The 22885-nt window shown below is 39.7% G+C and overlaps 1 protein-coding gene across 1 annotated transcript; it reads right to left on the bottom strand.

Annotated features, from left to right (window-relative positions):
* Positions 1–73: 73 nt before the first annotated feature.
* LOC110054294 (uncharacterized) lies at positions 74–22828 on the bottom strand. Its single transcript, XM_089286914.1, has 15 exons — positions 21859–22828; positions 20232–20546; positions 19248–19394; positions 18251–18505; positions 15490–15762; positions 14392–14553; positions 12951–13097; positions 11069–11229; positions 9599–9845; positions 6890–7291; positions 5789–5992; positions 4348–4675; positions 3522–3712; positions 2211–2699; positions 74–1397 (listed from the first exon to the last, which is right to left on the bottom strand). Exons 1-15 carry the CDS (start codon positions 22703–22705, stop codon positions 946–948), a joined length of 4620 nt encoding a protein of 1539 aa, XP_089143040.1. The 5' UTR covers positions 22706–22828; the 3' UTR covers positions 74–945.
* Between the last annotated feature and the right edge of the window lie 57 nt (positions 22829–22885).

Genomic DNA, 22885 nt, shown 5'->3' with positions numbered 1-22885 from the left:
ACTTAAGTAACTACTTGCAATAACAGCCGAAAGCGTAGTTTGTTATGTTGACACTTATCCAGTAGATAGCGAGTGACCGACTCGGATAACGTTTTATTATCACCTCTTTAGACCACCAGCCCCAGAACTGGTTTGCTGCGCAAGTAATGTTGCGTGAAGTGTTACAGCATGCTAAGGAGCAGTACTTTCATGTTTATTATGCTGTGCAAGTTGATTCTTACTGTTATGTGTGAGGATGAAGTCCTAGTCAAGTGTGTGACCATTCAAATGAAAGCTATTGAGCAATACTTTCATGCGGTACTGTTTATCATTCTGTTTAAGGTGGTTCCAACTTTTAAGTCCGATGATGAAACCCTAATATTTGACCATTCAAATGAAAGGTATGGAGCAGTACTTTCATGTGGTGCTGTTTATTTATGCTGTACAAGGTGGTTCTAACTGTAAAGCCTGTGGATGAAACCCTAGTGTGTGACCATTCAAATGAAAGCTGCTGATTAGTGCTTTCATATGCTACTGTTTATCGTTCTGTTTAAGGTGGTTCCAACTTCTAAGTCCGATGATGAAACCCTGGTGTGTGACCATTGAAATGAAAGGTATGGAGCAGTTCTTTCATGTGGTGCTGTTTATTTATGCTGTACAAGGTGGTTCGAAAAGCTATTGAGCAGTACTTTCATGTAGTACCGCTTATTGGGCTCTGCAACTTCGAATTCAGTGACTGAATCCCAGGCTACAGCTGTGAATTGTCTGTACAAGGTGGTTCTAACTGTTAAATCTTTAAGTGAAACCCTAGTGTGTGACTGTTCGAATAAAAGCTATTGAGCAGCACTTTCATATGGTACTGTTTATTATGCTGTACAAGGTGGTTCTGAAAGCTATTGAGCAGTACTTTCATGTAGTAGCGCTTATTGGGCTCTGCAACTTCGAAGTCAGTGACTGAATCCCAGACTACAGCTGTGAATTGTCTTTAACTAATCCATGCAACAAGGCTCCACTCACAAGGAGCGATTCTTTGCTGTTTGCATCCTCAAACAGGAACGACCGCTGGCCATAGTTACACCGTATACGAGTGCAAGATATGTAAGGAAAGAGGTTTTCAATGACCATGGATGACGGTTTACTTGAAGGGAATTCATAAAACTGTCCAGTAGGTACTCCATCTAAGGTGAACATAATGTGTCCCCTTGACAGGATAACAGCACAGCCGACAACATCCGGGATCCTGAAGCTTTCATGCTCGTACGAGGTAGGACTGGACGACTTGGGAAGCTGGAGATGGCCGTCATGTATGTCACAATAAATTTTCTCTCTTGTTTCAACGTTGATAAAGCCTATCTGCTTGACGCGACATGGTGCGTATTTGAGCTCGGCCTCGAAGTACAGGCATGGCACAATGGGCTCTGCAACAACAGAAAAGACACTTCATTTATATTACACAAAGAGGCTAGCGCGCCTAAAATTTAAATTGACCAATCACGATTCAGAGGGCGGGAAAACTGCACTGTCCAGACGTCAATGTCTGTTAACAGAAAAGGCATTGCAGGCAACTTTTCTCACTGGAGACGGTACTGAATATTCACGAAAATGGATTTATAATTCCAAAAACCATATCAGATTGCAAAAAGTGAAAAATATGAAACATTTTGAGCCTCCAAGCTTTCAATTTGGCAAAAATGAGTCGCCCACGTCTGGCAACTCACTCGTAGTTCGTCGAGTGTCGCCGGGTAGGAAAATAGTTGATACTTAATTTTGAACAAAATATGGTGTTCGTCGTCAAATTAAACCCAGAATTATCGAATTAACTATTAGAAAAGGTCAAAGCAACATTATCAACGCCTTTATTTTCGTTAGCTGCGAAGGAAAAGACTCAATTAGCGTATCGTTTCGGTTTGACTGCGGGCGCAGTTGCTGCATGCAACGCTGCACCCACAAACTGCCGGTTTTCATGTGACGTCATCCTTTGCCAAAATAAGAACTTACCAATCCTTCTGAAGCTTTAGTTTCATCAGATGTTAGACCCTCTAATAACTTGACGTTTTGCAATGTTTAAGCCCGACAGGGTTCCTCATTATGTAATAGGGCATGTTTGAATTTCCAAGTTTACGCGTTGCGTGACATTAAAATGGCGTCCCGACAAAGGCTCTCGAGTGGGTCAAAAGATGAGTTATTTCGTCACATTCAAACCAGTAATATCTGCACAAAAAAGTCCATACCTATCTCATCCATGAAGGACTCTCCAGGTGTTACCGCTTGCGACCAGGTACTCGGACGGGACCCCGCGTGAAAGCGCTTGTCAATAGAGTCCCTCAGAGAGCCTGAACCTAAATATGGTGTGCTGGTCACGTGCTTTTCATCACGAGGGGGCTTTTCCTCGAGTCTGTCGTCACCAGTCGCCGCTGTTCCAAACGGCGTATGCTTGGGCTCGTTCCCATGAAAGAAATCGTCGTGCACGGTTGGTTTTGGCAGGGAGCTCTGAGGAGTAGTGAAGATACTGGACGATGGAGTTACGAACGTTAGGGAGTGATTTGAAGGTTCAGGAGATCTAACAAGGGATGGATCAGTTATAGAAGAAGCGCCCTGGCAGTCAAACAGCACATCTGCATCAGACATGCTTTGTTCTGGAGAAGCCTTTGGGGACCTCTCCTCCGTCACAAGAACGTCAGATACTTCCTTATCGAAACGGCTTTCTTCAACTTTTTGAGCTGAAAATAAAGACAATCAAAGGATGAAAAAAGCATTGGAAAAAATACAGTACAAACTGAAAGACAACTGCAAGGCTCGAAAACAGTGCCGTCCATTCGTCCGGGAAAAATAGACTCTCCTTCTGGGCAAGTAACTTCTCATTCTCACTTACACGATGAACAAGGCTTCAGGCAAGTCGTCTCCGCCAACTAAATCAAAACAAGAGCAAACTAAGACTTGCCCAGGGCAAACACAATTTGAGAGCTAATTGTCCGAAGGGCAAGCTAGAATTCAAGATTTTTTTCCCAGCCCTGAACTGTTTGTATTTGTAGATCCTTACAATGGCAACGCTATGTTATATTGTTCTTGAGTGATAAATCCAATTGTAAGCCTAGAGCGGTTTTGAATTGGGTGTCGAAAAGTAACTGGTTTTGCATTTACTACGCTGGACGATTGGCTCAAAAAACTGGCGCCACTTTTTCATCCAATCAGAAGTAAAACAAAAACCACTCGTGACTACCTCGCACGCGTTTTCCCGCGCTTTGCGTCAGCTACATGTAATTGCTTCGAGTTTTGATTGGTTCATTGTATTCTCTGTGCCCCTTGTGATTGGCTAGAGTGATTACTTTGGCTTCGGTTTTACGACACTCGATTGAAAACCGCTCTAACAGGAGGGTGGGATGGGGTTTATTATTGCAGGACTGGGTGCGGATGTGTGTTGAGAAGGTAGGGGGGGGGGGGAGGAATAAAAAAGGGCGTGTTATCAGGGTGCATCTAAGTTTTTTCAGTTTGGCATGAACTGCATGTTAGTCAACCGAAATACCAACAGTTAAACATCGTACCCGACTTGTCAGCCTTGGTTCTTTCAGTAGTCTCCAATCCCTCCTCATCATTGAGTTCTTCATCTTCTTCCACTATACTCTCAAAACTACCGCTGATCGGTGTCCAACAGGACGACAGGCGCAGTGGACCTTTCTTGACCAAGTTGGAGACCACGTGACAAACGGCTATGTAGCCTTCAGGAATATCATACCTGTTTTACAGGAATCGTGACTTGTTATATAAAGTCCATTTCCGAGTTCTCTTTTTCTCTGTTCCAGCACTAGTCCTGGTGTACAACTATTCATATAGTAGTGAGTTTAATTGGCAGGTACACTGCCTTGTAAGTCAAACTCATTCCATGTTAACGGTTGTACACTAGGATTCGTTTCTAAAGAGAGGAAATGGATAAAAGGCGACTCCAAAACTCCAAACTGGCTTCTTGTCACGGACAAAGAGGGAAATTTATGTCAAGCAGAGTTACTTAGCTGCCAATCACACCCGAGATTCTTTGAGGAGTGAAAATACAAAATTCCCCACGTACACAACAAACAACTGTTATTGCGTTCTTAATTCTATACCCGTTCGAGAGACGCGTGAGACTGGACACGAAAAAATTCCACACTTGTGACGTAGCTCTACAGGAGCCCGTGTAGTGTCTGTGATTGGATGTTCTTTGGTTACCAATTTTCGCGTGTAAGTAACAACCAATCAAAGGCGCTAAACGGATCTCTGTAGAACTACATGTACGTGATCAGCAGGCATGGGTTTTTTGAGTCTAGTCTCAAAACGTCTCGGGAGAAATCTTTTCAGAGAAACAATTTTCTATTAAATAAATAAAAACCACACCTGAAAGGCTTACTACCAAAGTTGAAGCTGCAGTGTTGGTCCATGGCGATAGAAGCCGCAGGGTACCAATTAACCCCAGGGTTTAACCCCCTGAATGCCACGCCCATATCCACCCCGTTTAACCAGAACGAGACCTCTCCATTCCATGAGAATAAACAGCTTAGAACATCACCGTAACTCCACTCTCTACCGTAGTCGTTGTTGACCTGTTCACTTGGGGGTCCGCTCCAGACTTTACACCGTGCACCGTCGAACGCACAGGAGTTCTTGTCATCGCCTACTCCTACACCTCGCTCGGGACCATACCGGCATTCCTCAGTTTGCCAGCCTAAGGCACGAGAATAATATACCATAATACCGTAAAATCCCACGTTAAAGTCCCTCGGCTATAAGCCCCCCCCCCCCCCCGGGGTATAAGCCCTTCTATTTGCTAACAAAGATTTTTTTCCAGATATGAGCCCTCCCGCCCGGATATTAGCCTAACTAATGTATAAGCGCGTTTCTTTGGCGTTTCTTTACAAACATCAAAATTTTTAATTGAAAGTTTCAGGCTAATAGGGTAATAGGGTAATGATAGGGTAATAGGGTAGTAGGATAATGGCTCTAAATGTAATGGTATGTTAGCTTTAATTCGCTTCTCAGACACGTTTTATCTCGTCGTTCCGAAACATAGTTTTTTTATTCTACTTATATGCGCAATGCCTCCCCCCCCCGAATATAAGCCCCCCGTTTATAAACCCCCCCGTTTATAGCCCCTCCCGTATATAAGCCCCCCACCCCGTTTATAAGCCCACGTAAAACCCCTTATGAAGTTATATAAGCCCAAGGCTTTAACGTGAGGTTTTACGGTATTTGTATTCTCGGTATTGGACTGGCACGAGCTTGTAATGGAGGCTCGTGCGGGGGAATGCCATTAAAAGAGATAAATGTCATTTGCATATGAAAAGACTCCCCGCATTGCAAGCTAGTTCCAGGCCAATACCGAGAATACGAAAATAGTCTATCGAGTTGACACACTAGAAAAAAAAACTGAATTGTGATGGGTAAAACCTGACTGCAGCTTTCGTGTAGCACTGTGGCGAAAATTGCAAATAGAAGGACAGTTGTAATACGATTAAAAATTGGGAGATTTCCAAAGTTATTCCGAAGACACACAAAGGTTTCTAACTGCTATTAAAGGTAATCTAAAATATCCGAAGATTGCAGAGATTCACCCAAGGGCTTACAAACCTTGCCAGATGCTTGAACAAATAGCTGCTTGAGTAAGATAATTCGTAAACTTTGGTAGAATTCTGACGATTTGCAAAGATTGCTGAAGGTCCTGAAGACCTCCGAAGATTACTAAAAAAAATTGATTAAGATCACCCAAGCCAATCTAGAATGAAACACGCATTTCTACCTTGCTCTCCTCTCTAATTCAGTAATCATAAGCTTCAAGTACCTATCTGCAGTATGCCCGTGGACTTGAGGGTCACCTCATAGTACCAACCAGAAGGATACGGGGGTACTGTACACATGCCACGCCCCACACATAACGTGGCATGCACGCTTTCAAATGTCCAGTTAGGGTTGGAAGCTTCCAGACGATCAGCACTCAACACAAGGGCTGGAGTCTTCGTCTGTTCGTCCAGCTCCACTACAAGATCTGAGTATTACAACAAGGAAACAGAAGGTGCAATGTCAGATGGGGGTTGTTAAACAGAGATAGGGGAAGTGGGCTGTCTTAGACCTGCGACTCTCAGACGTGTCTGCCACAGGAAGCGCTTGGGAGTTGTCTGCTTTAGGTTGTCTGCTTTAAAGAGGCTTCCCCAAAAGAGAAGAAGTCTGTGAAAGACAGCCATCTACTATAGACAGGTGCATGTCTTAGTTATAAAGGTGTCTTCATTATTAAGGTGTCTGTGATTCTTCAAGGTGTCTTCCTCAGAAGTGTTTTCCTATGAAAGGTGTCTGCCTGAGACAGACGTCTTTCATGGGGATGTGTCTGCCTTAATGAACTGTTGCCCTTACCAAGGTGTTTGTCTTAAAGTAGTGTCTGTTTAGAAAGGTCCCCAATGCATTGAGAGGTACCCACCTCACTAAGAGGTATCCAGGGCTGTCATTTAGTTTTGATTTACCTGTAGCCTTGATCTTCACACCCATAACAAAGTTATTACTTCGGGGGTAGAAAGTATCAACAACAAGCAATTTCATCCATAACATCAATGGCCTATGAAGCATACTAAGCCGTAGTAGGCAGAGGTTTCATTATCGTTTTCAGCATGAGAGCAACTGGTTTTCACAGGAGGGCAAAACTATTGGAACTGAACTCCTTTGTAAGAAAAACTTTCCGCTAGATGGTCAAACCAGCCGGGCAAAATTGTTCTCACAGCTGGCCAATTTGCCCAGTGCCTGGTCCTTACTGAAACCCCTGAGTAGTTGTTGCGGGTTACGGACCTTAATGAAAGCCCTGGCAATCCTTTATAGAGACTGAGGTATCCATCTCACAAAGGAAGGAGTACCTGAAGGATTACCATTACTAATCTATGTCACACACTTTACTTACCAGTATAATATTTCCCCAGCATGGTCATACAGCAGCATGTGTTCAACAGCATTTCAGTGGCAAGTGCAATTTGCTGAACTGTGGATGAATTTGCAGTGAGCAGCCGACACCACAAGATCTGCATCGCACCAGCCTTGAAAAAGTGCTCCCGAGATTCCTCTAGACTTGAAATCAAGTCGATACAGTTGTACAGCGTTACTACACTCAATCCACTCAGGTTAGAGAAAGCTTCATCTAAGTCATCATGAATTATCGCTTCTCCCGACACTGTTTCCGACTCTAGAATTGTCGTGTTGGACTTTTTCAGTAGAGTGCTTTTCCACTGAGTGCTTTTCAGTGGAGTAGGTTCGTCTGCGGTGCTGCCGCGAACAGGAGTCCTTAAACCACTTGCGGTTAGTTTGACTGTAAATGAGATAGAATTATCAGATCAGATATGAACTACCAGTTCACAAGGATTACCTTGGAAATAAGTTCTTTATGGGAAATATACTGTCTGACCACTTGGATAACACTTGGATAACAAATTAGAAAATAGCCCAAAGAAAATACATGCACTGATTGGTTTAAAATCATGTTCCTATAACTCGATAGTAACACAGAACTAGCACGAGCTGTTGACGTGATGATGGCGCGAGCAAAGAGAATTAATTATTTTACATCTGATTTTAATGATCAAAGTAAACAAGTTGTTTTCTCTTTTCGTCGCGGTATTTTCTGAAAGAAATAGAAAACATGTTCTCCATGTTTCTATCGAGTTACAGAAACACAAGTGAAAGTTTTGGAGAACTTGAAAAAGCTGTGGAAACACTCGCCTCTCGGCTCGTGTTCCCACAGCATTTCTCGTTCTACCAAACTTTCACTTGTGTTTCTATAACTCGACCGTATTTGAAGGCAATTTTCGCGATAAACAAAATAAATTACCGTCAAAATAAAGGAAACCTTGTTAAGTTAGAAAGGAAGAAAGGTCGGACAGTTTATCTCCCAAAAAACCGTATTTCCAAGGTGATACCAGTCAAGTTACTATTAGACATAATACCCAGTTCTCCCGCGGATAATGGGGAGGTTAAGCAGCGACAACGACGACGCCTTGTTAAAATTGAATTCAAATGTTTGCAAGCGTCTAAATCTGTTAAGTGCGCCAATGGCTCTAAAAACTTGTTCAATTATTAATATCGATGGCGGCGTTCAATTCCAAATGGAAAAACAAAAAAATTAGCCGTCGCCGTCCGCGTTCCGTAGGCGATGCAGAACTTGGTGATTTCACGTTCTTGTTTTGCAGAGGACGGCAAAGAAATGTACAAAGATTTATCAAGCACGCGCACAGCCATTGTTCTGTTCATTAAACCGTTTGTTTGGTGACGTTCTCGTTGCCGTCGTGGTGGTGGTTTGTTGAAGTTGACTCAAAACAGTTTCCAGCACTTAGATTTTGATAGGTTATTATAATCACTCTTTATCACTTGATGCTACAATCATAGTATCAAAAAACTACCAATCATTGGTGAACACGTTGTTATCATTTTCGTGACACAATAGCTCACCATAGCAACAGTATGACCTCCTAAAAACACCCTTAATTACAGCTTTAGGGGCTTATAATTCAAAAACGACACGGTGAAATATTTTTTATATTATCAACTTTTGATGAGCATGATAAGACGCAACTTTTGGCAAAGTTTAAGGTAATTCCTCTGAAATAAAAGTGACAATAGATTTTTGTTCAAACTTTGTCCACTGAATATTTGTCATATGATAAATTCAATTTTGAAATAAAAAAGGGGGGTGCCCATGCTCATTAAGGAGCAATGAGGCATTGAAAATGCCCCATTTTGGCATTATTTGATGCTTATTATAAGAACGCTTTCCCAGTAATTGTAACATCTTTGTGAGTCCGGACTCATAAGAACACGCATTAAACTACCGTCAATACAATGTGTCAGACACAAATAAACGTTTTAAGTTTGATTCAGACGGAAAGCTAAATCCTTGATTAAAAATTTGAACCAAATTTCTTGACGTGGTTACCGACTGCAAAATAGAAAAGACCACAGTGTATCTGCTATTTTTCTTATTTATTCAATTTTCAGCAATAGAAATTAAATCAGTCTTTTCTCACGCAAAGCTTATGATTAGTTGATTACAATGACTGGAAAAAAAATTGGGGTGCCCGTGCTCGTTGGCGAGCTAGAGCCATTTTTCAACTGACAGAGCTCAATATCAAGGCAAATCCGTCATGTTTTCAATGTGCGCGTGCACGAGCCCGCGCTAATGACGCCATAAATCATGCGCAGTAAGGATGCGCAATGCAAATGTGAGGAATGACCTTAAATAAAATCTGTTAGTAGGGTTCAGAGCCACCTTAACTTTTCGAAAATTATTGACGTAATTAAGGGTGATTTTAGGAGGTTATGCTGTTGCCATGGTAACCTATTGTGCCATGAAAATGATAACAACGTACACACCAATGATTGGGCAGTTTTTTGATACCATGATTGCAGCATCAAGAGATAAAGGGTGGTTATAACGACCCATCAGAATCTAAATGTTGGAAACGGTTTTGAGCCACCTTGAACTCCCTATTGTTATCAAGCACGTGCACGTTGTACCAATGTTTTCATGGAGGATGAAAGAAATCGTGTACAGCTCAAACTTTAACCACTAAAAGGTACAATTGGCACGCCCCCCTCCTCCCTCGCCACCAGGGGTACTTACCTTCTTCTGCCACAACAGACACATTTTCAGCGGGTGAAGAAACTACACGAGTAATAAAGCCTTCGTCAGACGGTTTCCCAGTTTCACTGCCACCAAAAAGTTCAGCTTCGGTTTCGAGGATTACTGTTTGTCCCTCTGTGCCAGCGTTTGTTTTAATTTGCTGATTCAGTTTTTCGAGCTGTAGTGAGTTGATGAGGCAGAGGAGGCCCAGAACTGCATCCAGGACATGGAATTCAGCAAACTTTTCCTGGAACAAAACTAAGGTGTTACACAGTCCAGTTCTGGCCCTCTCTCGCTGTATTGAATGTCCTTCTTTAGAGGGCCAGAAGTAAACTGTACACTAGGTGTTACAATACTGCGTATCAGTTCTGTTTGAAGTAAAAGTTCGATCAATGCTTTAATTTGTTGACGTTGTGAACAAGTTGTATGTAAAGTAGTTGTTGGCATTGTTTTAGGGTTAGAATACTACTTTTTATGGGTTGAAAATATCACAGGAGAAGTGCAAGATGAAAAGAATATCATACAGTGAAACCTGTATTAAGCGGACACCCTCAATGAAGTGGACACCAGCTTGAGTCCCTAAATTTTCTTTCCACATTTACTGTAAATAAACCTGCATTCAGTGGACACCTCTGTTAAGCGGACGCGGACACACAATATTAAGCCATTTTGTTGCACAAAACCTTTAATAAGCGAACACTTCAAGGACGTTTTACTTCTAAAAACTCAGCTCAGACTCCTTTAACATTGTTCAGCGATGTTGTTTTAAAGCTAAGTAGCTTATTCGAGATTGATGCATTGACTGACTAGACATTGTGCCATGAGCAGTCTTTGATCTTACATATGTACACTGTGTTACAAAAGGTTCTATTATTCCACAACATACTAGAACCTGTTTATAGCGGACACCCTGTATTACGTGGACACTAGTGAGCATCCCAAGGGTGTCCACTTCATACAGGTTTCACTGTATATTATAATCTGAATTGAACAGGATGTTGCGTCATATTGGTTCTGCCTGAGGACAAAGTTTGATGTTTCAGGTCTTTTGATTGAGGTCATAACTAAGCTGTTTGTTTGTAAGGAGCTGGTAGTTGCTGGCATCTGTTAAGGTGTTTGATCTAAGTTAGTGTATTAGCAGAGTCCCAGGCAATTTTGCGGTTACAGTTATTAACACCTTGCGATGCTTAAGGTCACAGAGGAAAGTAAATATTTTTTTTTCTCAGTACGGAAGAAAAGATTGTGAATAGCAAGCTTGAAAATCCACCATGCAAACCCTTTAAATTTTACAAACTCTTAAACCCCACATAGAATCTCATACTTAAATCTCATAATTCTCAAAGTTGGTGATCACACTGTTATAATTTTCGGCATCCATTTCATTCCAGAACAATTTAATAACTGAAAAAAAAAAAATGAAAACTTTCTTTTTCTCACACAACTTGTTACAAGAAAGCAATTCATATTTACATGGCTTTCTTGGGCAATGCTTATTGCTGTGATGATGTTCATGGCCCCGATACAATGAGCAATCACCAGTGGATTAGCCCTGAGATGGTCAGCGGTCTTGCTTGCCATGTTGTCAATCAACTCCACAATGTACTCCATGAAACCCTCTGTGTTTACCATCACTAAAAAATATGATCAAAATACACAACAGTATCTCATCAGTATACTTAAATTCTGGTGTGTAGACTTACAAAACCATTTCTGATAGTCAAAGGTGGCACTCATTACTCCACTACATTTTGGGAGTAGCTAAAATTGTGCATTGTTTTTACAGGTACTTAACAAATGGATTCCATGTTGCCGTGTGCAACTGTTTAGCACTACATGTATATCACAGATGGCATTAAAATGCGGTAAGGTCAAACAAAATGGCACACGAGGCAATAGCCACGTTTATCACTGATGTTCTTGACGCATTTTGACATCTTCAGTGATCTATTACTGAACAAAAGATTTTTACAATACAGGATGTTAATGGCATCATCTATGCGTCTGTCCTCCAATAAGTCATAATAGTCCAGTTTCGAATTCGCCATGACTGCTGATTAAAAGCACTTAGAGCACATTTGTACAGGGTTAGCCTCGACTTAAAAAAAATATTCACAAATACTGGCGGGAAGGTGAAACAAATTTGAAAATTAAACAATACACAGAGCTGTAAACAGGTCATCTTCTCGCTGGAATTTGTGAATATTTTACTTTAGGTCGAGGCCAACCCTGTGCAAATGCGTTCTCAAAGCTTTTAATCAACGGTCATGGCGAATTCGAAACTGGACTATTAAGAAACAATCAAAATGTGAGAATTATATTTGACTTATAATCGTATCTACAACGAAATTCTCAATCGTGATCGGTTCTCCGCGCGCCTATTTGTCACGTAATCGGCGCGCGATCACGTGGGTGTCCAATTACAGGTATCCAATTTGAACTTTTTGTAATTGGATACCCTCGTGATTCGCATGTCAATTACGCATGCTTTAATGGCTTTCTTCGCAATGTTTCCTATAGTTTTCAAAACTTATGAAACGTGCTACATATGTTGTCACTCAAAAGAAGTTCTCAAAAGACATTTATAATTCCGAAATTTGTTATAGATACGATTAATTAGTACTTAGACCTCGAGTCGTACAATTCAGGGAGTAACCGTGCTTGTAACTTGAAATCGGCCTCGCGCATCGCGCGAGTAATCTCAAAATCAGACAAGCGCGAAGCGTGAGGCCGATTTGAAATTCCAAGCACGATTACTCCCTGAATTGTACGACTCGAGGTCCAATTACTATTACTTATACTAGTTGTACCTATCGGTAAATGCCATTGAGCGAATGAACCATTGTTGACGAGGATAACGGTTGTTTAGCAATTATTTCATGTATACAGTGTACATGTACATGTACTGAATTGTTGCCAAAGAAAGAACATACATGGAATGGTTTTCGGTAGAATTTAATTTATATTTGTTTGAAATGTTTAAAATTTCAGAAATTATAATTAATTTTAGGCAATTTCAGTTGAGAAGGAAGTTCTATTTCTCATAGACTTACAATGTACACCACAGCTTTCTTGTCGTACATATTTGTTCAGAAATGCCAAACAATTCTAAATAATGTTTTGGGTTTGTAGTGGCAAATTCTCTTAGCTTCAGCATCTATGCGTCTGTCCTCCAATAGATTATATATTAAGTAACAACCAATCAAACTGTGAGAACAATATTTGGCTCATTATAAGTTGCATGTACATGTACAACCTGTCTACTCAATGCACAATGATCTCTGATAAGAAATTCTTAAGTTACTACAAAAACACTCTTTAGACAATCCTGGATTAAAAATCTCACTGAACTAACCTTCCTTATGGTAATCATGTCGTGCTAGGACAGTGAGAAGCTCCAGTTCAGACACTTTGCTAATGGCGAGTGATGCAGGGGTGCTCATCAAAAGATCGATCAGTGGTAACAAAATGTATCCCTGTACCTGTTCATTAGCATAGTAACCTGCATTGAAAAATTACACAGTCAAATTATATTTCAAATTAGGCAAAAAGGAACTGATATATCTCTTTCTCTTTCAACATCTGACTTACTAAGCTGTTAACCCCATTAATATGATCACCAACAGGGTGAGACCATGAAAATTTGGCTGCAATTAATGGGGTAGGGACAAACCTGATGACTGGTCTAAATTGACTGATGTTTTAACAGATATATCATAATTGCACTTCTACATGACTGGGCCAAGTTGTTCGAAAGTTGGTTAACGCTAACCCAGGATTAAAAGTAAACCGAAGTATTGATTTTTCTTGTCTCAAATTGTTTTTCATTGCTTATGTTATGTGCAGTTTGAGGTTATTAAAACTCAAAACTGAGGGGCAAGCAATATAAACATGAAACCTCATCCAAAAGTCACAAAACTGGAATCAAAATTCTCCCTAATCCTGGGTTAGCCTAATCGGGCTTTGAACAACCCAGCCCTGTTCTTTAAGGTTACTGCAGACATGATTTTGAAAAAATGGAAACTTGCGTTAGTGTAAAGTATTAGTTTACATTTTAGTATTGTAAGAATTGTAGCTGTTGCAAGACAATAATAATAATAATAATAATAATAATAATAATAATAATAATAATAATAAGAGTAAAAACAAAACAAAACAAAACAAAAAAATAACACTGGATGAACATAAGTGGTTAGAGTGGCTGTTAGTATAAATGGGGTAAAATTATAAAAGATTATACAGGTTGGGATTTTAGAATGTGGCCATTTGGACAAAAATTAACCGGGTGGCAGCATTAACAGGGTTTTCTTATAGGAAAATGAATGGGCGTTTCGCTGGGACAAAAAAGTGGCCGCAATAACAGGATGTGTTGATCATAAGGCGGGGTTCCACTGTAAAATATTTGCTGGGAAATTTCCATTTACATGTACTAAATGTTATTTGGATTGCCATTCATGTAGAAACAAACTTTGTTTGCACAACACCTTTTAACTTTTAAAAACTTTCAATTACTACAACACCTGTACCACTGTAATTACTTATTGTGCTGTCTTTTAAGGTGAGACGAGCATTATTGCAGTAAAAGTTAGGTTTGTCTGTTTACTGAGAGGCAATAGAGGTGATGGTTGACGACGATGATGATAATGATGTTAATCTTGACAACAGTGATGATGATGATTACTAACTCAAAAGTATGAGAATAAGGTACACTGAAGCTACACTGTGTGAACTAACTTAACTGTAAAGTCAAAGTTATCTAAAGGCAACAGCAAGCCAACACAATTTGAAAACCACACCTAGATTGAGGGAAGTGACCAACTCCACCGCATCAAAGCCTCGATGAAGAGCAATCTTCACTGCTCCATCTCTCTTCTTGTAGCCACAGTATGTCCACAGCTCGCCAGTTTTAAAATTGTAATCTTCAATTCCAAGATCTTTGAGATGTACTTTTGCATCAGCTGATGAAAAGTTCACACAAAGTAATGTAAGTGTACATCTACTTAGTACACATATATACATGCATGACGTTTGCATTTTGCATGCAGGGCTATCATTAATGGCCATAACCCGTAAAATCTGTTATGGCTGAGTACATGTACAGTGTATGCTTGCTCGGCCCTTGATGTTATGGTGAACTTTCCTGCCATTGATACAACTCACCCATAAAGTAACAAGTTTGATACGAGTTTGAAGATCAAGGCTGCAAGTGGATCAAAACTAAACGATAGCTTAGTGATACCTTGCATGTCTGACCCTGAATTTTTTCCTTATTTTTATTTTTATTAATATCATTATTTTTTTCTCGTTACAGAGTTCAATCTTGCACAAACAGTCGCACATTATGTAGTCATAAGCAACCAGTTCTAGTAAGTTGCCACTCAAATTCTGTTATTAAAGGCTCTCATAAGTGACCACTACCATCAGCATCTGTGACTACTTTTGGAAATCAGCAACTGGTAGTTTTCTTTGCTTTTAAGCACTCATAAGTGACCACTCAAAGTTGTTCCAGTCAACACAAAAGCAAAGGAATATGGTTTGGGTTTAAGCAGCTGTTTAGTGGCCATAGGAGCATTAAGTAACAATTTGGAGACATACTTTGATGGCCAAGGTAAAAGAGAAGGGCTAGACATGGGACGGATGGGAGGGGCAGTGGCGGAGCTCCGGACTCTAGTTGCTTCATGCTACAGAAACCGGGATACGCTCTGGCCTGATGAGCCACTTGGCTCGTACGCAGACTTTGACATGGGACGAGGCACAACATGCTAACTTAACTTAGTGCGAGGTTTTTACTATCGTTGATAAAAAAATATATGTTTTCCAGAGTGTACGTCTCCTTTAAGTAAGGAGTGTTATGTAACACCCCAAAATTATAGTCCTAAGGGAGCAGAACTCACCAGTCATGTAATAGTTTGCCTCTCCTCTCACAGCTATGAACACCAGTGTTCCAACAGGTATCATGTCAATACACTCGATGAGTCGTTCACTAGCATCCTTGTCATGGCCGGTATCAAATGAAACTGCTTCTGTCACTTGGAAAGTCATGAAGTCCATCACCACTACATTAATGCCTGGTTTATTGGGACTGTGCTCCTTGCCGTTGATTGAAATACTCACTCGATCACCATTCTTGTAACCAAGGGATTGGATAGTCACTGGGATTTTCGTGTCTGAAAAAAGTATTGAACAGATTTACTTTTATTCCATTGCTAAGAACCATCATTAGACAAAAGATATATATATGACGTAGAAGGGCTGTACATGTATTACTGGTATGTAGCTACTGTATCAGCAGCAAGCACTAGCATTGTGTCCCAAAAGATACATTCACATACAGCATAGCCCTTTCGCAGGAATTGCCTTATGCTGCTAGATAAAAAATTTGGCATAGATTATTATAAACGCAAAGTTATGCATAAAATAACATGCATTGTACAATCCAGCATTCTTATCCACCGAGGCCATTACTCTTTATGTCAGCATGAAAAATTGAGACCTCTTGCCTCACCCAATATTTTTATCTTGTTTATTACATGTTACATTGATTTTCTCTTTTCTTTGTCTTACAACCCAATCGGATTTGAAGAAAAAACATTGCTGGACAGAGTTTAAACAATGTTTGGTGCTGAACAAAAGAACAAGCCATTGCTCAGTTGCCCTTACTTATGCTTCAAATGAGTCTTAGTTAGGGTATGATTAAAACCTGAGCACTGGCAAATTGACCGGCTGTGAGAATGATTTTTCCCTCTTAGTTTGACCATCTAGAGAAACGTTCTCTTATAAACTAAGAAGTTCAATTCTAAACAGTTTAATTGCCAGGGCTCGACACTAACTACTCAACTTACTAGCCTAGTGGCTAGTGACAACTTAGATGTTACTAGCCAAAACTTTTTTTTTACTAGCCAAGCGTTTTTCTTTGAAACTTCCTTGGAAAATCATCGAGAACCCGAAACATCATTGTAAGACTTGAACCGTTGATACTTCTTCACAGGAAAGAGGCCGAAGAAATGTTTTAAAAGCAAATCAACTATCCGAACGATACTGCAAACTGTTGCTGGCGAAATTTGACTGCTAAAAACGGCTGATTTTAATGTCGAAGGAAATAAATCTTTCTCATTCAATTGTTTCCGTAGTAGTAAGTTTTGTCAGTATGCCTATGACAACAAATCACCCACGTGCTGTTGCGCTAAATGAAATGTTATCCCTTTACAGTTCTGCAAGATTTTGCGCATGATTTTATCAGGAAGCTCATGTTTTGTTGCTCTAATTTTGTGACAAAAAAGAACAATGATGAGTGCTTTCAGAAAATGCCATCTTGTTTGAGAGATATTTCTTTCAACATAACAACATGTGTACTTACCCATTACATACCACAATGCAGCAAAAAGTAAACAAACTTAAATTCGCATATGTGATGTACAGCACGTGCCCGGTAACATGACACATTAATGAAATTCTGACCTTGTTTTCAAGAAAAGTGTTTGCGTATAACTTTCTTGTGGAAGACAGAAACTAATTCCGCCAATTTCATTTTGTTTACTAGCCAAAGTGGCTAGTGGAAATCAAAAACCTACTAGCCAAAACTAAATTTCTACCAGTCTGTGGCTAGTTGGTTACCATTAGTGTCGAGCCCTGATTGCCCAACTGTGAAAAACAGTTGACCTCCTGCTGAAAATGCTCATTAAACTCCCTCCCATATAAAAATGACAGGGGTGCTTGTCGTACCTTTTAGGGGTTAAAAAAGCAGTTTTGGTACTTCTTAGGGTGCCCAGCCTCAAAAAGTCCACAGTGGGAGTGTCTGGTACCTTTTAGGGTATTAAGCTGCTTTGTTTTAGTATTTATACCTCTTAGGGGTGAAAAAAATTTCAAGCCATGCCTACAAAACAGGACCTTGGTACCCCTTAGGGGTTCTTTTCAAAATTTCCAACAAGCAACCCGTCGTTCTGATAATTATGGGAATCCCCCCCCCCCCCCCAACTGGGATTAAACCCCCACTTTTGTGCAGAAACTTTCATATGCAAACGAGTTTTTCTTACATGTTCACTGTCATGCAAATCAAACTCATTTCCAACTCAGAAAGCACTTATTGAGGACTCTAGAACTCTCCTTCACTGGTGCGAAGGAGAACAGGCCTCTAGGAATGAGAATATTGGTCATTATAATCCATCAAATATTTTCGCTAGCGCGATTTGTCTAAACACGTCACGCGACCGAATTTTCCCCTGCTTAAAACTGGGGAATGTGCGAGAATATTCCCCAATTTTCAAAACTGTGTGCGTTGAGAAAAAGATTTAAAGAATAATAAACAAAATAGCCTCCATTTGGGAAGAAAATATACCCGGATATTTTGTCCTTTGACATTATCTGTTCCTCGAAGCTCACAGTTTTCCTCAAGCTATGCTCTTGGAACACTGTTCGCTTCTCGGAACAGATAATGTCTGCGAACAAATATCCTAGCATATTTTCGCTCCAAAGGGAGGCTATTGTTTGTATAGACCAAAACGACCATTCAAGGGACCGCCACACTGGAACACACTGGTAAAATGGCGAAGAGGACTGAGCAGCCAATACCATACAAATACCGCTGACTGGAAGTACCAGCTACTCTTCGTTGTTAACTTTCAATTGTTCAATTGCATTTAACAGCATATCACTCACCAAGAAAACCAAGCATAACAAGAGTCTTGGCAGCATGAGTGGAACACTGCGGATGATCGCTGTCTCCAATTGCTAACTCCATCAACGGCTTCAATCCGCCTAGCATTATGATCTCTTTCTTAACATCATCAGATGTCATGGCCATGTTCAGCAAAAGAGCAGATGCCCAGAATTGCAGCTCAGAATCAGCAGATACAGAATAGGCCAGCACTGCTTTTAAACCGCCGTCCTCAAGAACCTTGCTTTGTAAACTTTCTGAAGAACATTAAAATTGTGGTATAATCTCAATGACAAGATTCACTGGCTTCGAGGGAAATACAGTTGGACCACTCTGATTCAATCAGGGTTTTCTCTTATTCCCTGCTATTTCGAACTCAAAATCACTTCCCTTGGATTTGCCTTTCAGTCGTTTTTTTTTTTTTTTTTTTTTTTACCAGTATCAGCTATTTCAAACTATATTTCGTTTCCTCTCTAAGAGTTTGAAATAGTTGGGTTCAACTGTAATTTAGAATAATAATAATTAGCAGATCACCCATATATAAGGAACGAACTTCCAGAGACTTGAACTGTTGCGTTGGTTTCATTGTATGGAAAAACAAAAGGTTTCTTGTGTTTCCATTTTGAGAAAAGAACCGCAAAGATGCTAGTAGGAAACATAGTGATTTTGCATATAATATTAATAATAACTCTGTGTCATGTCTCAAAAAAAGAAATTAAAATCAGCATAAAGTTCACAGGCAAAAATTCAGCTACATGTACATTTGAGAAAAGGGAAAAGGAAACACCCAAAGTTTACTTTCAACCGAAGATTTTATGGGCAGTTCTTCAGTAAAATGTATACCAAAAATAAACCATTGGATTCTAAAGTAAATTGTAAAGTCTTCCTGCAAACAAAAGTGCCCTACACAACTAGAACCTGTCCACACTGGTTTCTTTAAGCATGGTGTAACCACATTATCTGAGTGAGATGCTTAGAAATCTAGTCCAGCTCTCTTACCAATAGTGCAAAACAGACCAAGAAGTTCAGCCACCAAACGAATCAAGATGTTATCTTTTCTGCAAGCCAGCGGCACAAGAGACTTGATGATGTCGTTAGCTACAGAGAGTACCCTCAGTGCTGCAGCACGATTTGCTGTTGGAGATCCTACAGCAAAGAATATTTAATACAACTTACATGTACTTTGACATTATATACATGTATTTTCTGTGATCTAACACACTGTAACTTTTTCATCTGATGCAGCTAAAAACTTTAACATTATTGAAAATGTACCGGGGCACTGCTTTCAAATTTAGGCTTACTCAAATGGCTTTCTTGTTTCTAACATTGCTTGACTGCTCTTGCATACATGTATATGTATGTTCCAAAAAGACTGGAATTTTAAACTATGGTTTATAAACTGACGGTTCATTTTACATGCAGAACTGTTTCATTTTGGTACATTAAATCCATAATAGATATAAATGAGAATATTTATTAATGCAGTATCATAGCCAACTCAGAGATCAGCTCTGTGGTCAGTCCATTCTACCCATGTGTATTGCAACATCTTGCTTGCCCTATTTCCTTGCTGCTGATTTTGTGTGCTTTTAGGTATTGGCCCTAACTACAGTAATGCTCAGAGATATGTGAACTATCAAACGCATTTGAAACTCAGAGTAAACCCATTTGCCTTTAGAACTAAACGCATTGGTAGTCAAACGCAAATGGACAAAAATATGTTAATGCTCATTAGCAGATTGATCACACATCAGGGGAGGTCGGGGAAGTGGGGTGTTAAGCTGTGGCAGAGGATGCCATGATAATTTTTGTTACTGCTACTTCCCTATATATTTGCCATTTGGCTCACTTATTGTTTACTCAGGATATCATGGTCCCAGGTACATGTAAGTACCGACCCTCCACATTTCTGAAAAGGTGAACCCTTAATAAATAGGTAAATAAATAAATAAATAAATAAATAAATACATCATTACAAACCTTCAGAAAGAATAAGGTCATGAAGTAGTACCACTGCCCAGTGGACAATGTCATTGTCACCAGAAGCAAGGCAGACAGGCAGCCTGGCCACAAGCGAAGAACAGTGCAACACATTAGTCCTGAATGATTGGTTTCCAACACATAAGAAGCTTAGCACGCGCAAGATTAACCTCTGTAAGATTGCTTCACTTGAACATAATACACTCTGAAGTGATTTGATAATGTTTGGGGTAGCACAAATCTCTGCTTTGTGGAGGTCTTGAATGGCAAACTGATGTAATAATCCAGCAGCCCAGTACACAAGGTCACTGTCATCTGTTTAACATAAGTAAAGAAAAACATCTCTTGACAACTATAATGTTTAAATTCTAAGGAAAAACCTGGTGATTGATTAGTGCAGATTTGATTTGATGGCAAGAAACTCTCTTACATTTCTCAGTCTCCCAAACTTCCATTTGCGTAACTACAATTATGATAGCGTTTGAGGAGGCAGTTTGACTTGAACGATGAAACCATAATCTACAGCTTTACATATGATTTTAGTCAACAACTTGGTTTAAACCTCTGCTTAATAATTGCCAAGTGTTACACTTATTGTGCTGCAAGAGATGGAGAAAATTACTACTTCAGAGCCTTCCTTACATTCCTTAAAAGCAAATTATCTATAGAGATGAGCAAATGCAAATCACAAATCAACTTGTAAATACAGCCTTCTCACTACCAATCTTAGCAAACAGAAACAAAAACTACATGACTTGTACACGTGTGTGTCTCTAAATCTGTTCCCGTTTTCTTTTTTGTTTCATTTCTTGTGTGTTTTTTCCTTTTTTATTTCTTATTTGTATATTACATATTTTTTTCCGACTTAATTAATTAATGATTTGTTAATAGTATATAAGGCTTTTGTAAATTAACTTGTATATTAGATTAGATTTCAAAAAAGATGACTGATTGTTACACTGTAATTAGAAAATTAATTATTACATTTAAAAAAAATATATTGCGAGTATTGATAATAACATTGTAATTAGAGTTACATGTAGTAATGTATTAAATAAAGAAAAGAGTATTGTACAGTAAGTATAACAGCATTGTATTCGAGTTAATTTTGTAAGTAATGTCACTAATTTTTAAAGTAATGTTTGGATCTGTCAATTAATAAGTAATGTAAGGTTTGTAAATAAGATGTGAAATTCATATTAAAAAAACAAGAGAAAAAAAAAAAAAAAACTGAACTACAATTATGTTAGGGTGTCAGGAGGTGGCATGGCCGAATGGCTTAGGGAGCTGAAATTGAAATCTGGAGGTCCCTGGTTCAAATCTTTCTCCACTTCCGCTATCTGGATTTGTTCTCCGTAGCCTCGAGTTCAACTACTTGACTGCATTGTGCAAATAGCCAACTGGTCAGCCTCCTACCAGTTTGGATTCTTAAAGTTTATGTTCTATTTGCAGTATTTGTTTGTTTATTTACAGTGTCCCCAATTAGCACAACAGTGCTAATACATTTGACATTTAAATAAAGTTATATTTACTTTTTATACAAAATGTACTTCTACATTGTATACAGTATTTCTATTTCTGAGATATTAGATAAATAAATTTGAAAAACAACAGCATTGTAGCTCACCAGCTCTAAGAGACACTACAGCTGGTTTAAAGACATCATATTTAGCCAACTCCTTAAGATATACCACTTCATCATCCGTGTTGTTATTAACAAACATCACCATAGTGTGGAGACAGGCTCTCATCAACACAAAATCTCCTTGATTCCTGACAAGCATTTCCGAGACAGAAGGTATTACGCCATTACTTAAGAGTTCGGGCCGTATTGAGTCACAAGCAGCCAACTGATGAACCGTAAATAGACACCATCGCATAGCCTCTTTATTCCTTGTCTCCGACATCAGTTGTAAAAGAACTGCAACGATGGAAGAATTTGACTGCGCTAGACGAACTTTGGTCCTTTCTTCGTCGTAGATAAGGTGAAATAACGATTCTGAAGCGCACCTTTGCAGTCGAAGTTCGTAACCTCCCATCTCCACAAGACTTCTGTATCCAGTCTGAACTGAATATACAAGGGAGTGAGAGAGCGATTCCAGTATCCCGTGGTCTATCAACTTCTCTCTTTCGCTGCGTTCGGAGTTTTTCACCAACATCGCTAACACGACAACAGCTTTCAAAACTTGAAACTCGTCTTGGCTGTAGCAAGCGCCGATGATGAAATCAAGATTTTGGTTCTTCATGGCTCTGTCCAACACAACCTGTTCGGCGCTCTTTCTCAGGGAATAGTTCGACGATCGCACGAGAACTTCCAGATCTTCCAATCGAATATTATCCTCCATTTGTGAAAGAGGTTTTCTGGTACACTTTTCCCTGATGAATTTTCGAAGTTCGGCGACACAAAGAGCAGTTCCTAGCCCTGAAAGTAGGCCAGCAGCGATCCAAAGAGCTCTTTTGTTGTCGAAGGCCATGGTAGAAATGGCTACTAAGATGGAAAAACAGTTTCAAGGAAGAAAATTGTCGGCAATCTTGAGAACACTTCGACACTTACCGCCATATTTCGAAAACATCGCTAGTCTCGCGTTCAGCTTCCCTGCAAGAGTTGACATCGATCTATACTTCATATATGTAGTAACTGAAATGGCTACAGA

This window comes from Orbicella faveolata, unplaced genomic scaffold (assembly GCF_042242905.1).
Source record: "Orbicella faveolata isolate gen_17 unplaced genomic scaffold, um_ofav_v1 contig_14, whole genome shotgun sequence".
In the NCBI taxonomy this organism is placed as follows: domain Eukaryota; kingdom Metazoa; phylum Cnidaria; class Anthozoa; order Scleractinia; family Merulinidae; genus Orbicella; species Orbicella faveolata.
This window is presented reverse-complemented; position numbering and strand designations above follow the sequence as displayed.

What these genes read in the sequence shown, in the direction of transcription:
- LOC110054294 (XM_089286914.1), bottom strand. Translation starts at nt 22,705, where the DNA reads ATGGCCTTCGACAACAAAAGAGCTCTTTGGATCGCTGCTGGCCTACTT. An exon ending in TGTTATGCTTGGTTTTCTTG is followed by an intron (nt 15,763 to 18,250) that starts GTGAGTGATATG and finishes TACTTTTTTCAG; the next exon opens with ACACGAAAATCCCAGTGACT. An exon ending in GGCAAACTATTACATGACTG is followed by an intron (nt 14,554 to 15,489) that starts GTGAGTTCTGCT and finishes ACTTTTCATCAG; the next exon opens with CTGATGCAAAAGTACATCTC.